Here is a 16,527-nt window from a genome sequence, read left to right on the forward strand (position 1 = left end):
AGTCAGGAAAGGGACTGGTGTGAGAGGAAATGGATCAAAAGTAGGGAGAGCTCAGAGCTGACCATGGGGACCGGTGCTGATGTGGAGGCAGACAAGATGGAAAGATGAAGTACCAGTAGGGGCAAAATGGTCCAATCATCAGGCTCCTATTTTTGCCAAGCACACCCCCAAATTTACAGCTTCACTCAGAGCCTCTTCCCGTAGGAGCCATCTCCTAGCTGGGGTAAGACGAAGGAAAAGGAATGCAGTACAGTCGAGTAGGGTACTGCTTTCCCGAGATTCCACACATCTCAGAACTGGGAGGAATCGGAGGACGAGAAGTAATGATAGCATTACGATTTGGCACCGTGCTACCATGTACCGTGGATCACGCGGCCAGCTACCACGGCTCGCATTCATAATCACGCCTAACGTTACGTTAACACTTGGAACTGACAAGTGACAACCCCATTAGCACAGCATAAATCAGGTTACAGGACAGTATCAAGTTCAGACAACGACGCAGCACAGGCACAGCACACATATTGACAGGGCTCACTTCACTCGGAGAATCACAGGCAGGATCTAGCAAGCAGATGGAAACAAACTGGACTACAGGACAGTTATCTACTGTTCCCCACGCAAGAAGCCACGCAGGCGCCGCCACCACTCGATCGCCAGCTCGCCGGGATGACGGCCGCATGCCACCGGCGACGAGGACGCAGTCGTCATCCCTTGTTATTATTCCCCTGCGCGGTGCAGGAGATGACCAGGTAGCCGCCGTCTCTCTTGGCCTTGGGCTTCCGCGGGATGCAGCGGTCATGCAGGTCCCCGGCCTCCTTGGCCAGCTCCAGCTTTATCACCCTGCCAGACAGACGCATGGTAGTAGTAGTAGAGTTCAGCACGACTCGGATCATCATAATCATCACCGTATCACTATCTCATCATCACTATTCTCGTACGCCGTCACTCACATGGCAGTAGAGTATAGTACTCTATACTACGATCTCTTATTTCCATGCGCTAGTGAATGTAGATTGTGCCCACGCCTAATTAGGGCTCTGTACGACTGGACCACGGATTAAAAGCGGGGTTTGAAATTCCTGACAAAGGCTGCTGTTACAGGCTCACATCATGACATCAGGTTACTCTTTCAAGAACTGCGCAGTAGTACTGCAGGTTTATGAGTAGCTTCAGGCTAATCCTTCTGAAACGTAGAGCGTACGCGCGCCAAAAGCAGGATGAACCAAATGATTTGGTGCTCCCGATTACCGGAGCCCCGATCCTGCCCGGCTCGCACGGAACGGGAGCAGGTCGCCAGGTCCCCCGGCCGAGAATTGAAGCCCACCCGTTCCTGATGAAATTCTTCGCTACCCCTCGTCCCCGCGATCAGTGCGGCCGTGATGCCTGGTGCGCGACAGCTCCACGAGACCTACTTCTATTTATGGAGGTGACCACTAATGGAGGCTGGATGGAGCGTATCTCGCGCGTACGGCAATGGCGTGGTGGGTTCAGCTGCGGCGATGACGATGAGCAGAGCCAGAGCCATTACTGCCGATTACGACAGGGCGGTTCAATGCAACAGTGGCAGCTCATCCTTACTACTACTGCCATCCATGAGAGGCGTCTCGCGTAAGCGACGGATCGGTGATCCGGGCGCTTGCTGCGGCTTGCGTCGTCGCGTCAATTATGATTACGAGAGGGATGGATTTCTTTTTTTCTTCACCTGTCTGCGTTGTACGACGACGACCGCCGGAGAACGGCGAGGTCCTGGGACGTGTCGTCGTCGCCCGACGAGCGCTTCGCGGTCTCGATGATGCTCCCGCTGAAGTACTCCTTGTCCTCCACGATCTTCGCGCGGTAGGTCGGCACCTCCGCGGCCGCCGACGCCGGCGGGCGGGGCGGGCGCGCGCGGTGGCGGTGGTGGTGGAGGTTGTGGTGGTGTCGCGCGCGCGGCATCACCGGGGAAGCACGCGCGTCGCGCACGGACACGGACCCGCACGAGATGAGCTGCATGAGCACGGAGGGTGCCCGGGCCCGGCCGCTGCCGCTGATGGCCGCCACGACGCGCCCGTCCGCCTTGATCAGCGCCTCCAGCGTCTCGGGGCTCGTCGACGCCGTCGGCGGTGACGTCTCCGCCCGGCTCAGCTCGTCCTGCGGCGCGGCAGCCTGGGCATGGGCGCGCCTAGGGTGTCCGCGGCCGCCGTCCTCGGTCTGCGTCGCGGCGTCCGCGGCGCACTCCTCACCCTTGTACACGACGTACTCACCGAGCCCATCGGCCGCGCCGCGCGCGCCGGCGCTCTTCTTCCGGTGCGCGTGCGCCTCCCACCTGGCGGAGGACGAGGAGGTGGGCGTCTCCTGCGAGCCGGAGGACGACGAGGACGCGGCGGCCGCGTCGAGCAGCGGGGCCGGCGGCACCGCCGGGTGCAGGCGCTCGGTGCCCTTGAGCACGTACTCCCGGCCGACCACCGGGTGGATGTAGTCGTCGTCCGCCAGGTCGTGCCACACGAACCCGTTCCGGTAGCTCCTGCATTGCAGTTGCAGCAATGAACACATGTCACGGCGTGGTGCACCAAACTCGTGACGAAAACGAGAAGCACTCGCGCAGACACCTACCTCTTGGATGCCCACGAGTACATGCGCGCCATGCCCTTGCCTCGCAGCGCGTCGAGCCGGTCGATCACATCTACGCGCACAGAACGAAGCAATGGCAACACGTTACAGAACGCTCAACGAACGCCATTGAAACGGAAGGCGAAATGCCATGAGAACGAAGCATGTGTGAGCAGAGCATTGGTACCTCGGAGGTAGAGGCCGTCGGGGCTGGAGAGCGCGACTTCCATGAAGTGCGGGTGCTCGAGGTGCCCGTTCCTCGACAGGTAGTACACGACCGCCGGCCTCGGCCGCGGTGGCCTCGGCGGCGCCGCCGCCAAGTCGGGGCTCCTCGGCTCCTGCTCCCGCCTCTGCATCCTTGCCTGCTCCGCTCTCGCCCTGCTGCCCGCCACCACCACCGCCATGCGCTCTCTCTGCCACTGAGTAAATTGATGCGCGGCAGCTGGCGTCTCTCCTCGCTCGCTCGCTAGAGCTCGTAGCGTTTAAATGGCGCGAGTGCGACACAAGGGGAGGTGCGAAAGGGAGGGCTCAGGGGCGCAGCGCGCAGTGCACTGCAAGAGGCATTCAAATCGTGTGCCAGGACCAGCGTGGCGGCTCCTGCAAACCGCAGCGCTTTTGCGTGGCTTGGTGCACACTAATGACCGCAGTGAAATTAAACTGTGGAGCCTGTGGCTGGAGGAAAAAGGAGCTGAGAAAGCTTGGTAGGAAAGAACTCTTTGCGATCTTGTTGCTTTCTCCTTGGTTCCTCTTTCCTTGGCGTCCTTGAGGTCAACTGGACGCCGGAAGCAGCAGTGCGTTTTGTTTGGCAGAAGACTGTCCTGCTGGTTAAGTACTGTACTGCTTCTATCTGGTATAGTTAAGAGGAGCCTAATTGCTGTCGGTGTTGACTAGGTAATGACTTAATAAGGCTTGCCGGCTGTCAAAGACTGCCTAGTCTAGAGGACGGTGAAAATGGCAGCTGGTTTGGCGCTGCCAAGGCAGTTGTTTTATGCTTGCCCCTTCGACTCGCGAGGCCCACGCAAACACGAGTCTGGGGCACGGCGAATCGGCGCTGACCAGACGAGCCGGCGAGTCCAAGTGCCACAGTCCCTGGTCCAAGTCCAAGGCCTATCACAGTCGCACTGTAAAAAAGAGGCTTAGAGGGGTTCGGATCCTGAGGTTAAAATTTAATCCGTGAGGATTAAATATAAGTTAATTATAAAACTAATTATATAGATAGAGGCTAAACGGCAAGACGAATCTATTAAGCCCTAATTAATCCATCATTAGCAAATGATTACTGTAGAAGCACATTGTCAAATCATGTACTAATTAGACTTAATAGATTCGTCTCGCTATTTAATCTTCATCTGTGTAATGAGTTTTTTTAAATAATTTATGTTAATTAGGATCTAAATATTCGATAGTTCCTTAGTTCGCGAATCAAACACCTCTGAATAGTCCGCGAATCAAACACCTCTGCATAGTGTGTACTTCGAGTCCAGACCGTTCCAAGTTTCCAACGATTTGTTTAGTGGCTCTGAGGTTCCATGTCCGATGCATGCCCCGTGGCGTGGCCGCGCACCATTACATAATAATCCGTGCATCATGTGAGCCGCCCGAGCACGGGTACGCCGCGCCGATGTTGGTAATAACATTTGGAAGCATTTGCGTGCAGGCGAAGGCTGCAATCCCTGTCCTGCCCACTTGGGGCCTCCGAGTTCCAACCCGCTGCTCTGCTGCTGCATTCCTGCATGGGAGCAGGCGGGGACAAGTATGCTAATCCGAGCCACGTGACAAGGATCAGGCAGGACCACGCTAACAGGACTAGGGGCGGTGCTGAGGAGGAGCCACAATTTGGTCCAGTTTGGTTGGGTTTTTTTTGTGCTCGAACTTCACCTGCCACCGGCTACTGTAGCATGTCGGTAGCCTCATGAAGCCGAAGAGTTTTGTGAGGGGAGGAGAAAGAGAGAGAAAAGAAACTCCACGCTATAGTAAATGAACAATAGATGGTTAGAAGGAGCCGCATTCAGAAGGAGCTCCACCAAACTGACTCTTTATACCTCCTTCGGCTCCTCCGCCGGCTATGAGAGGGAGAGGAGGAGAGAGAAATTTAATTCTAATGAACCGTGCACGAACAGTAGATGAACAGTGATTGAATAGTACGGTGTCGGAGCCGCGCCACACGCACCCTGGTATATCCCGAGATAATCCGAGCCCGCTTAGGGTCGGTCCCCACTGGTCAGGCAGCTGTGATTAACCACCACTCCACCAGGCGATTATTTACTGGATCGAGAGCGGAGGGGACAGGCGGTCAGGACAAGCGGGAGGCTCCACCGGCTACGGAATGAGGCGGGCAACCGCAGGTGCGGAAAGCGAGAGCGCACGACGGGCGGGCGGCGACACCGGGGGCGGGGAGGGAGCTCGCGGGGCGCGCGGGGGATCGAGACTGCGTTTGACTCACGGCGGAGATGGACGGGACGCGCCACCGCTGGGCCGTTCCGGCGTTCGAGATCCGCCGCCTCGTGTGGAGTTGTTTTCGCCTTTTCACAGCTCGTCTTTACCGCGCCCGGTAAGCGTAGCGCAGCGCACTGATTAACCGCTGTGGTGGCCGGTGGTCGAGGCGGGCAATCGATCGATCGCGTTCACGCTGCCGGTATCGATGCCAGAGGCACCTCAGAAGCTCATCGTACTGGGCTCGACACTTTTCTTTTGTACCCTACAGATGAGCGGATTTGGCGGGATACAAAAGGAAAAAAATGCATGTAGCTGCTGGCATGTGATCTATAGCTCGGAGCAAAGTCCACATCCGTTGCGTCGCACAGGTTTCCAAGCGCAGCAAATCACCGAGGTTTTAGTTTAGAGCTGGAAGCTTGTGGGTAGGCGTAGGCGTCGCCGCGCAGCACAGCAACCAGCAAGACGCCACTTGAGCAATGCACGGGTTGAGGACAGAGTCATGCGACGCGTATCGTCCGGTCTTGCGAGGAGAAGAAGCCGACGAGGCCAGAATCACGGAGGACGTAACTCTTGCCACTGTTCCGTTAGCTGTTTGCTACGGCCGCCCTTTTTTCACGCACCGCGTTGGTCCAGCGCACGCCTTGACGGGAGAGGACAAAGGACGGGATCTGATCGGTTACCTTCGATGCGATCGGGTACAGGCGGTTGCAGAGAACATGCGCGGTAGGAGGACGGTTTTTTTTTTCTTTTTCTTTCAGAGGATCTCAGAGTCAGAGTCCAGAACTGCTGTTAGCTTGTCACCTGCTCTCTCCCTGGTACGTGGGCCCAAAGCGCCGCCTAGATTAGCTCACAGAGGCCCAAACAAAAGGCCGGAAGTGCATTAAACAAATAGAATACTAGTGAAGAAGAAAGAAGCGTGCAGGCCCATGAAGGCCCGTCCACACCTGTCGCCAGGCCTGTTCGACTCATGAATCGAATGGCAGGCGAGCCCAAACCTAGCTAGCGCATCAGGTCCGCCGCACTAAGCCCGCTCGCAAACCCCTCACAACCCTCGCCGCCGCCGGCCGCTCCACCCCCGCCGTCGCCATGGGCAACTTCCGCAAGCTCGGCCGCCCCGCCTCCCACCGCGTCTCCATGCTCAGGTGTTCCTTTCTCCCACCTCGACGCCCCTATCTATGGCTCCGCACCGCCTTGCCGCTGACCTCTGGATTTGTCTCCTCGGCAGGACGATGGTGTCGCAGCTGGTGAAGCACGAGCGCATCGAGACCACCGTCGCCAAGGTACTCTCTTTCGCATCTTGTTGCTTCGTCGATAGGCCGGTGGGATTTGTGTTCTAGGAGCTGTGATTGTTGACTTGAGTGCCCTGCCCTTCATTTGCGTGGTTGGTTTCAGGCGAAGGAGGTGCGGCGGAAGGCGGATCAGATGGTACAGCTCGGGAAGGAGGTAAACGGAACACCACTCCTCTGTTGCTAACTGAATTCCATCCTGAAATATCGTGCCATTCCGTGGTATCGATGAATCTATGTGGAGCAGTGGGTGTAAAACAACCTAACAGTCATTTCGTTAAGTTCGCACATAGATTGGAAACAATTGTAAGCATGGAATCACTTAGCGTTACTACTCCTGGACTCTCAATTAGCAGTGTAGAATTCAGATTCAGGGATGTGTCTTCATGAGACGGGTAGGCATTGTTGCTTAACTTGGAGGTGGAGTGGTGGACACCATTAGTTGCTGATTAGCACTTTAGAAATAGTATTGCCTGTCTACTGTTTGACATTAATCTTTAATGAAATCTCAGTGAGATGCTTAGAAGTAGCTTCTTTATAAGTAAATTCAAATGTTGAAGTCTCTCAGCTCTTGTCGAAGAACTGATCGATGACAATGATGCTATCAGACCAATATGTTGATTTCTGGCATAGAAGTTACTCCCTATCTTTTTTTTTGAATTTTTATTTACTCCCTGATATGTTATTATTTCGTAAAAGGGACAAATTTTTTTTGCAATGCCTTTATCTTGAAGTTTATATGCAGCCCAAACTTTTGTCTGACCTGGGTTTCACATTGATTTTGGTAACACTGTCTCGAAGCTAAAAATGCAGAAACTTATGCCGTATATCGACACAAATATGTAGGGTACTTTGGATGCGGCAAGACGTGCTTCTGCCTTTGTTCGGGGTGATGATGCTGTTCATAAGCTATTCACAGAGCTGGCCTACCGCTACAAGTAATCTATTTTACCTACCCATGGATCTGCTTAATTTAGTATAGTCTGGCGTACCTACATTTGATTTGTTACTTCCTCTTTTTCAAAATAGGTCTCATGTTGATGTCTAAAGTAGACAACTAGGCATAAAATAGCATGAGTATCATATCAGTATTTGATGTTTTTTTCTCCAGATCCTTAGTAAACTTCATTCAGTGAAGGAGTATGATGCTTTGTATGATAAGACAAATGAGAAAAGTAGAAATAGATTGCTGTATATTTGGAAGCAGAGTGGATTGGAACTAATTGTATGCTCCTTTTATATCCCAGGAATCGAGCTGGTGGATACACAAGACTTTTACGCACCAGGATACGTGTTGGTGATGCTGCAGAAATGGCTTACATCGAGTAATATACTTTCTCTATATTTTTAGCAGCAAAATGTGTTTGGCCTACACCAACTTGCTTGGGACTAAAAATCTTTGCTGCTGCTGTTGTTATTTCTATGAGAAAAAAAATAATTTCTAGGATATCTTTTCCACATGGTGCTGCTATCTTGCACATATCAAAAGTAAAATTTTTATTTTCTGCACTACCTTTAGTAATCGTTCCTGCTGGTTAACCAATTAGGTCTTAGAGATTTATACTTCCATTGTTACTGTCTGTTACTATTTACAAATCCCTTGATATGTTTTAGAAATCTGCCACGTTCTAACAGTACAGAAAAGTTTTGGATCCCTCGAATTACTTTAGAAACCAATATGGTTCCACCCAAGCATGCGGCTTTTCTTTACATCGTACATCGAACACTGAATGGACAATTTTGGCGCTATTTCCTGCTCTTTCTGTAGGTCACTGTCAAATCTTTTCTGAGTTAAGCTATATACTGTGATGAACAGTTCAATTTGAATTTACTAGCATAGCAGCAACATGTCATATACCAGTTTTCGGAAGCCTTGTAGAGATGCGGTACTTATCGGTTACATATGCAGGTTCGTGGACAGGGAGAATGAGCTTCGAGAGGCCAAACCTGCAACCCCACAGCCGCCCCAACGAGCCCCTATGGATCCGTGGGCCAAGTCTCGTGCTAGCCAACAATGGGCAGGACCAAAGCTCACCAAGAGCTCCGGATCAGACGGCTTATGAGGACAATAGCAGGCGTATCCATGTTCTGAATGAGGCTTCATTTATTTGCTTGATATGCAGATGGGATTCTTTTTTTTGGTTTAGAGATACCTGGCAATAGAATAATTCAAATTTGTATTGCTATACCGTACTAGCTCATGAGGTGAATGCTTCTAATTCATCAACAGAAAATTGCAAGGCAGTACACGCTAGAATTTTGCCTGACAGATGTTTCTTCCTTTTCTTTCTTTCTTTTTTTTGTTGCTTTACCCCTTATCGCCGATGCATCTGTGGTCCAAAGTCCAAAGAAGTGCGATTTGCCTTCCTGTGTTACTGGTTTTTTCTGTCGGCACGCTGTACTTTTCACCGATTATTAAGCTGATCTGTTGGGTATCAGATTGGATCCATGCAGTTGAAGCATTACCAGACCCGTTTGCAAGGCTGACCACGCCCAAATCTACAGTACATCATTTAGCTTAAGCGCTGATGTGCCGAATCCTCCTCAGTTAACCCCGCCCAAATCGCGAACACCCTCACCTGTTCTCGCGTCGGCACGTAGGCTCCTACCGAGTCTTACTCCGCGCTCCAACGAAAAGGCCAAACCAGACTCCCAACTTCTCCTCAAGTCGGGGGTGACCCCGCCGCCCCTGTCTCAGTTCATCCAGCGGTTCGCGCGCAGTGCCCACGGCGCGCCGCACTGGCACTAGCGCGCAACGTGCTCGACGGAATGCCGCACCGGGACGTCGTCTCGGCCACCGCGGCCATCGGCGCGCTCACCCGCCGCGGCCGGCACCGCGACGCCCTCGCCATGTTCTCCCGGGTGCTCGCCGGCGGCGTCGCGCCCAACGAGTTCACCTTCGGCACCGTCCTCCGGTCGGCCACCGCGCTGCGCGCCCCGCGCGTCGGCGCGCAGCTCCACGCCTGCGCCGCCAAGCTCGGCCTCTGCTCCAACGTCTTCGTCGGAAGCGCCCTCCTCGACCACTACGCCAAGATGGGCGCCATGAAGGAGGCCCAGGGCGCGCTGGAGGATACCAGTGAGCCGAACGTGGTCTCCTACACCGCCCTCATTGCCGGTTTGCTGAAGAACGGGATGTTCGATGAAGCAGACCGCTTGTTCCGGCGCATGCCAGAGAGGAACGTGATCTCTTGGAACGCGATGATCGGCGGGTGTAGCCAAGCCGGGCTTAGCGAGGAGGCTGTTAATCTGTTCCTGGAGATGTGTCGAGAAGGCGTAACGCCGAACCAAAGCACCTTCCCCTGCCTGCTCACTTCTGTTGCCAATGCAGGGGCACTCGGCGTTGGTAGAAGCGTCCACGCATCGGCCATCAAGTTCTTGGGCAATCTTGACGTCTATGTGGGCAATTCTCTTGTGAGCTTCTATGCCAGGTGCGGTAGCCTGGAGAACAGTGTCCTAGCGTTCAAAAAGATCAGGCAAAAGAATGTGGTATCATGGAATGCGCTGATCTGTGGGTATGCGCAGAATGGGAGGGGAGAGGAGGCTTTGGATGCTTACAAGGCGATGAGAGCGACGGGGCTGAAGCCGGATAATGTCACTCTTCTCGGTTTGCTGTTTGGTTGCAACCATGCTGGTCTGGTTGACGAAGGCTATGCATTGTTTAAGACTGCTGAAATGGAGCAACCTGGTATACTGAAACCTGAGCATTATGCCTGTGTAGTTGATCTACTATCTCGGGCCAAGCGGTTCGACGATGCCAAGAGGTTTCTTGAGGAGCTGCCCTTTGAACCTGGCATTGGTTTCTGGAAGGCACTGATAGGAGGTTGTCAGATTCACTGGAACAGGGAGCTAGCTGAGAGCGTTGCTAAGCGCATTCATGAATTGGATCCAAAGGACACATCTTCCTACATTCTCCTGTCAAATGTTTATTCTGCAGCAGGAAGCTGGCAAAGTGTGTCCAATATCAGGAGGGAGATTAAGGAGAAGGGGCTGAAGAGGATTACCGGCTGTAGTTGGATTGAGGTCCAGGACAAAGTCCATGTCTTCTTCAATGGAGACTGTAGGCATCAACAGAGTGATGAAATTTACTCGGTGCTTGAAGCGTGTCTGTATACCGGGAAAGATGATGAACATGAACTCTCAACTGTGTGATGATGACAAATCATCCAAAAGAGTGAGACTATTGGAAAAGATGTTTGCTTGTCACTGTCTTCTATCGTTTTGAGGACCACAGGAGACTGCAGCGCTGCACCATGGAGAGCGAGTAATCAGGTTTCAGCCTTTCATGTATCAGATGATCCGATGCCTTGCGGTAGCTGCAAGAAATGTCCCTTGTATCGCAACAGCAAAGGAATACTGCAGTGTTCTTGGACTGAAGATGACTAGATGAGCAGCTGGATCATGCTCAGGTTAGAGGATGGTACCATAAATCAGCATGTCAAAGGAAACCTGCTAAGTTTTTAGACAAGATGAGCAGCTGGACCATGTTCACATCAGAGGATGGCGGTACGGACATGGCACCACAAATCAGTATAGAAATTTTACATAGCAATGCTGGCTGGTATGTTCCTTGTTCAGGGTTAACCCTGTTTTCATTTAAAAGAACTCATTTAATCAATTGGCATTCTTAAATAAATAATGTTGAACCTTTCAACTGTAATGTTGATGGATTAAATGAGTCCCTTGACAAATTGTAATTCAATTGTCAACCACATAAGCTTCTAGAGATGCATCATATGTATCATCCAAAAGAAGCTTCTCTACAGGTGCTAAAAATAAGCAAGAGGTACCAATAATTAGTATCGGGTGCTAAAAATAGGCAAGAGGTACCAAACCAGTCCTAAATGTTTCGGATAAGCAACTGCAAAATCAAAAGTTGACGCAAAAAACGTGACTGTCGACAGTTTAATACACTACCCAAAATATAATGCCATACACGCCTTGGTCATCGTCACAACATTCTACAAGCAAACATGCCCTGGGGAAACTCAGTTTTGATGTGAAAATTTGATGTGAAAATCTGAACTCCAAATTCAAACAACTCTCCATCAAAACTAGAAAATGACAACATCAAGAATTTAAGAAAATTATATTTGGATAATAGCGTTGTATTCGGAACATCCACAAGGGTCATTGATTCCTTCAGCACAGGTAAACAATTCTACATTGTTCCACTAGCAACCTAACACTGCGCTAAACAAGTAAAACATCGGAGGAAAAGAAACAAAGACCGCAACAACGTGCGGCAATCTAAGAGGAGGTGAACTTGGTGACAGCCTTGGTGCCCTCAGAGACGGCGTGCTTGGCGAGCTCGCCGGGGAGGACGAGGCGCACCGAGGTCTGGATCTCCCGGGAGGTGATGGTGGGCTTCTTGTTGTAGCGCGCGAGGCGGGCGGCCTCCTGGGCGAGCTTCTCGAAGATGTCGTTGATGAACGAGTTCATGATGGACATGGCCTTGGAGGAGATACCAATGTCCGGGTGCACCTGCTTGAGCACCTTGAAGATGTAGATCTTGTAGGTCTCGACGCTCTTCTTGGCCTTCTTCTTCCCCTTCTTCTCGCCGCCCTCCTTGCCGGAGCCAGGCACGCGCTTCTCGGCCTTGGGCTTCTTGTCGGCCTTCTCCTCCGCCGGCTTCTTCTCAGCGGGCTTCTTCTCGGCCTTGGGCGCCATCACGGAATCGAGCGGGTGGAGCCGACGGCGGAGCTCGGGAAGCGGCGGATTGGGAATTTGGTGGTGGGGGCGGCGGTTGCTCTTGGCTTTTGGTGGTGGGTTTCCGGGGGGGCGGGGTGGGTTTATATAGGCAGGTGGGGCGGGCTATGATTGGTGGAGGGGGTGGCGGCGCGGATCGATGATATGGCGGTCTGTGGAGCGTCGGATCGTTGGACGGCTGGGATTTTGAGGCGCGGGGGAGGGGTTTGGCGTGGGGACGCGTATCGCCGCGGATTCGGGAAAATACGAGCGGGAAACCGTCAGCCATGTGTGAAATCGTAAGTTTTGGCCTTTTGGGGCGCGGGTTGTTTTCTTTTTTATGTGGAGATTTTTGCGCGCGGGCCAGCGGCCAGGTTTTGGGGCGGCAAGAGTAGGCTGGGCCTCTGTCGGCCACAGGCGGGCTTCACTGCCAGAGTGCCGAAGATTTACTGGCCTAGCTTTAAAATTCAAAGATTAACTGCACTCGCAACTTCCCCCTCAAAAAAAAAAAACTGTACTCGCAACTTGATATTGCCACGCTCTTAATTGTGGAAATGGGGCGGCGATTATCTTGAGAAAGATATAATTTTTTTAAGAAGTACCTGTTGATGTTGATGTTGTAACTGTTGTAATAGAGATTTGTTTGTAACCCATACAGTGAAATCATATCGGGGATTAAGATCATCACGGCTCAGATTGGTGCTCTACCACTAGGATCAAGTCCTTAAAGTCTTGGATTGAAACCTTGCCACCGGGGAGGCGGGGAGAAAGCTCCATTATGCGGAAGCCACGTCCATGCATTTGTTTCGCTGCAAGCTAGCTTTTAAATAAGTTTTTTTTAATTTAGCCCATTTTTATTAAGTATCATCTTATATCAATTTTAGAGGCAATCTCACTACCGAGCTGACAAACCAACTGACAAGCCAAACCCTATCGAACTGTGTCCACTTGGCAACATCCTGAATTAACTATTTATCTTAATGTAAACAGATCGAAATGCACAAATCTTGAAGCTTCTACCACAATTCAAGGTTTTTTTGGCCAACCCTTTGCAGGATGAGCCACTTGACAGCATGGTCAATGATTCTTGTTGTCTCTTTTTGCTAAGCCACGTTACTAGAAGGCCTTCGGCAACACTGGCTAGTGATGGGTTCTAGTAAAATCAAATAATAGGTAGTATTATAGTTTCAACCATTTTGAAGACCAGGTCTTTTAGAGATAGAAGTCGTTTTCACTTTTTTTAGCGAGATTGATTTTATCCATTTGGTGTCAATAATAGGCGCCCATTCGAGGTGTAAAGAAATTGATCTTGTTTTATTATTAATGATGCGAAGCTATTTCTTAAAGGCTTCATCGGGTGATAACCTGCATTACATATTGGAGCCTAAGATCTTTCTACTTTGACCGACACGCCACAAGAACACTTTGAACAAATGAATTCTTGAAAAACCTACAAAGTGAATAGATAAAGCTACCTATAAAGTGAACATATAGATCTTCTTATATTTCGAGCACCAGGGGTGCTGCTGCAAACCCTCGCCCTCACCTACCTGTAAACTACATCCACATATATATCCATCGGTTGTAGCACCCACACATACGGGTAAGATTGGCATGCTGAGCATCTATCAATCTAGTAAATCCGATAGTTGCTTTAGTGATGTATCCCACTGGGGTGCTTTTGGCTATGGGTTATGTTTCATGGTGTCATTGTATGTGTTAACTTGATGGCAACATTCTAATAATTCGACTCTTTCTTCTGGTTATCGATGTTATATCTAGCACTTACGAGGGATTTATGAGGATTATGATCGTGTCAACTGATGGTAACATGGGAGAAGAATGGACGACCTTTATCAGGCCAGAGGTGCGGTATCATCAATATTTCTCAAACATTTATATGCATGTGTACTCCTCAATACGCATGACTATTATGGTGTTAAAAATCACTATGCGATTGTGATTCATCCGTGTATTACTTTTCTCTTTTTGTCCACTCTTAACGATGAGGGGAGCAATGCATAGTAGTGATGTAATACTTTTATCAAATTTGATCGTATTGTTTGGCACGATTTTTTAACCCGATCATGTTTTTCGTAACATAAATAGACGCCCAATGACGTCTTTGCTTAAAAAACAACCGCTATGATTCACTCCATGTCCTTTTTAAAAAAAATGATTCGCTCCATGAAACTTTCCTTTTCTTAGAGCACTGAGTCAAACCATAGTGCCGACCGAGTGCCGCAAAAGAGCCGACGCCGCTTGCCTCGCTCCCCCGCACGGATGGTGGTTCCGGCACCCCAAACGGCGATGGGCGTCCAGGATCGATGATCATAGATCGCTCCGACGCCCAGTCGCTCACGGCTCACCCGGTGGATGGCGGCGCCCACCAGCAGCCTGCCTGCTAGCCGGTTCTTCTCCCTCCCTTCTCTCGGGTACGATTCTTTCGAACTTTCCATCCCTCCCTCTCCCATCACCTTGTCCAACTGCCCTCCGGTCTACTCACGTCCGAGTCCAACGACGGATCTCCCTCTACGATGATCTATTAGCTTTTGCTGCGATCTGATCTACTATAAGCTTTGTTAAATTGATCGATCTATCACGGGATCCCCTTCCGCAGATCCGACTTAGATGCAGATCGCAGTCACGGTAATGTCAGAATAGGCTTCATCTTCAGCACTAATCTAGTGGCGTTAGTTACTCGCATGGCTGTCTCCTCCCGGTTGGAATTTGGGGCCTTTCATTTAACCTGATTCGGATTTGGGACTTGGAAATATAGAGGGATCAAATCTTGGGAGCCAGCCTTTTGAATGAAACGCCATGTTTAGTCGCACCGGGTGCGCCCCACTTTTTGTTTCGACGGGAACGGTGGCACATCCCATTTGCACTTCACACCATAGATCTTACTACTGCTTGGTGATTTGGGATGATGAGTTGTCTGTTGGTGCTTGCCTTTGGTGGCTGCTGGCTGGGTAGTTCTCACTGGATAAAGTAGCAAAGTTTTACATCAGTTTGATATGGTTGCTGCAAGCATTGACTAAATGTAGCATATATGTTGCGTGCTATTAGATGTTTCCGGGTATTATCTTGCCTGTAATTCTATATTCTTTACACAACTAGATAGGTCTTTTGTCTGCAGGGCCACTCATTGGCGTCCATTCGTTTATAATGTATCCCTTGAATGCAGGAATGGGTGTCATGTTAGAGGAACTGTCAATTTGGAACAATTCATCTCCACATACTCTGTATGTATTGCAGGAAAAATTTGTAAGTTTTTTGTGTTGCAGAGCTCTGCTGTCATGTATTGCTCATCTACTCTGGTCCACATACCACAATTTTGAACTGTTGCTGGTAATTCATGCATGTGCTTTATTTTCTGGTGAGGTTAGTTCTAATGTTCATGTATATATGCCCTTCATCACAACCATATTTGTACTTTTGTAGTATACATTTTATTTTACCTTTCGAATGTCACTAATCCGTAGCCTTGTGTGCTGGCTACTGTCTGAATGCTGATACCCATATCAGAATTAGGATGTGTTGGAAGACAACAGTGGTCATATAGCGAAGTGGATATCGCGTTAGATTCCGAATCTAAAAGTCGTGGGTTCGAATCCCACTATGATCATTGTCTTCAGGCTTTTTTTCATGTTTCTTGTATCTATATTTCTTTTTTCTTCAGACAGGGACATTTTGGCGGCCACCACCAGAAAGTGTACATGCTCTCTTGTGAACTGGTCCCATAAGCCTGCTGTCTTTTGTGAGAATTGTCACCTCATATGCACCGTGTCATCTGCATCCACTTGTATATGTAAATACATAATTGCATGATATTATTCCATAGCTTATTCACTTGATTTATGTAACCTGCTGCCTGCTTGTAACTGGTGCCTTATGGTTTTACTTTTTGTGAACTATGGAAGATGGGAGCTTTCCATAATTGGTAACTGGTTCACGTCTTCCTGATGGCCCCAACGTTATCTGAAACTTGTGGCTGGGTGTTGCTGTTCGTTCCTCATCTGTTGGTACTTGGTACAGCATTGCAACTGTGCATTGCTCATCTCATTGTAAAATCAAATTCAGCACAGTTCAATGCAATTTATACATGATATTTACACAGGCCAGGTATGATTCATAATGTGATGTCAGTTTCTTTACCAATCTCTGCCGATTGCTGTTCGGACTTCAGACTGATTTTGCTACAACTTGATTCCTGTTCGGACTTACTGATTTTGCATCGTTTAAGTGTTTGACAAGGCAGCTATACGACAACAAAGGTTAATACAGTTAAGCTGTACAGCTGCTGTGTAAAGTAACGGGTAAAACTTAATAACTATGTTAAGCCATGCTTACACAGTTAAACTCGCACCAGAGCACCAGGAAAAGTGACTAAACTCACATAACTAATTATCTGGACCAAAAACTGATTCAGTACACAAAACTATTGCACGATTTCATAGATATGTTCTACCTATTGAAAATCCAGCTTGTTCGAATAGCGCTCAACAGTTAGCTAACATAAGTGGCG

At 50.0% G+C, this 16,527-nt stretch overlaps 4 protein-coding genes, 1 long non-coding RNA gene and 1 other non-coding gene across 6 annotated transcripts; 4 read left to right on the forward strand and 2 right to left on the reverse strand.

The window, feature by feature from the left end:
- Positions 1–432: 432 nt before the first annotated feature.
- Positions 433–3,693, reverse strand: LOC117855219 (protein SOSEKI 4). Its single transcript, XM_034737524.2, has 4 exons — positions 2,780–3,693; positions 2,596–2,665; positions 1,706–2,506; positions 433–843 (listed from the first exon to the last, which is right to left on the reverse strand). Exons 1-4 carry the CDS (start codon positions 2,994–2,996, stop codon positions 708–710), a joined length of 1,224 nt encoding a protein of 407 aa, XP_034593415.1. The 5' UTR covers positions 2,997–3,693; the 3' UTR covers positions 433–707.
- Positions 3,694–6,013: 2,320 nt separating this feature from the next.
- LOC117858113 (uncharacterized) lies at positions 6,014–8,583 on the forward strand. Its single transcript, XM_034741115.2, has 6 exons — positions 6,014–6,170; positions 6,254–6,308; positions 6,421–6,471; positions 7,161–7,252; positions 7,562–7,639; positions 8,224–8,583. Exons 1-6 carry the CDS (start codon positions 6,115–6,117, stop codon positions 8,375–8,377), a joined length of 486 nt encoding a protein of 161 aa, XP_034597006.1. The 5' UTR covers positions 6,014–6,114; the 3' UTR covers positions 8,378–8,583.
- Positions 8,584–8,733: 150 nt separating this feature from the next.
- On the forward strand, positions 8,734–11,140 carry LOC117858112 (pentatricopeptide repeat-containing protein At5g42450, mitochondrial). Its single transcript, XM_034741114.2, has one exon. It carries the CDS (start codon positions 9,084–9,086, stop codon positions 10,461–10,463), a length of 1,380 nt encoding a protein of 459 aa, XP_034597005.1. The 5' UTR covers positions 8,734–9,083; the 3' UTR covers positions 10,464–11,140.
- Positions 11,141–11,388: 248 nt separating this feature from the next.
- Positions 11,389–12,087, reverse strand: LOC117858114 (histone H2B.11). Its single transcript, XM_034741116.2, has one exon. It carries the CDS (start codon positions 11,979–11,981, stop codon positions 11,562–11,564), a length of 420 nt encoding a protein of 139 aa, XP_034597007.1. The 5' UTR covers positions 11,982–12,087; the 3' UTR covers positions 11,389–11,561.
- Positions 12,088–14,187: 2,100 nt separating this feature from the next.
- LOC117857622 (uncharacterized) lies at positions 14,188–16,123 on the forward strand. Its single transcript, XR_004640818.2, has 2 exons — positions 14,188–14,434; positions 15,187–16,123. It is a non-coding gene; the product is annotated as an uncharacterized lncRNA (long non-coding RNA).
- TRNAR-CCG (transfer RNA arginine (anticodon CCG)) lies at positions 15,555–15,627 on the forward strand. Its single transcript has one exon. It is a non-coding gene; the product is annotated as a tRNA-Arg (tRNA).
- Positions 16,124–16,527: the final 404 nt, after the last annotated feature.

The sequence above is a fragment of the Setaria viridis genome, chromosome 5 (genome assembly GCF_005286985.2).
Source record: "Setaria viridis chromosome 5, Setaria_viridis_v4.0, whole genome shotgun sequence".
In the NCBI taxonomy this organism is placed as follows: Eukaryota; Viridiplantae; Streptophyta; class Magnoliopsida; order Poales; family Poaceae; genus Setaria; species Setaria viridis.

Bases quoted from the DNA above. Each gene is read 5' to 3' on its own strand.
- LOC117858112 (XM_034741114.2), top strand. From the start codon at position 9,084: ATGCCGCACCGGGACGTCGTCTCGGCCACCGCGGCCATCGGCGCGCTC.
- LOC117858114 (XM_034741116.2), bottom strand. From the start codon at position 11,981: ATGGCGCCCAAGGCCGAGAAGAAGCCCGCTGAGAAGAAGCCGGCGGAG.
- LOC117855219 (XM_034737524.2), bottom strand. From the start codon at position 2,996: ATGGCGGTGGTGGTGGCGGGCAGCAGGGCGAGAGCGGAGCAGGCAAGG. The intron at 2,666-2,779 runs GTACCAATGCTC...CTGTGCGCGTAG, and splicing joins CGACGGCCTCTACCTCCGAG to ATGTGATCGACCGGCTCGAC. The intron at 2,507-2,595 runs GTAGGTGTCTGC...ACTGCAATGCAG, and splicing joins TACTCGTGGGCATCCAAGAG to GAGCTACCGGAACGGGTTCG.
- LOC117858113 (XM_034741115.2), top strand. From the start codon at position 6,115: ATGGGCAACTTCCGCAAGCTCGGCCGCCCCGCCTCCCACCGCGTCTCC. The intron at 6,171-6,253 runs GTGTTCCTTTCT...TCTCCTCGGCAG, and splicing joins CACCGCGTCTCCATGCTCAG to GACGATGGTGTCGCAGCTGG. The intron at 7,253-7,561 runs GTAATCTATTTT...TTTATATCCCAG, and splicing joins GAGCTGGCCTACCGCTACAA to GAATCGAGCTGGTGGATACA.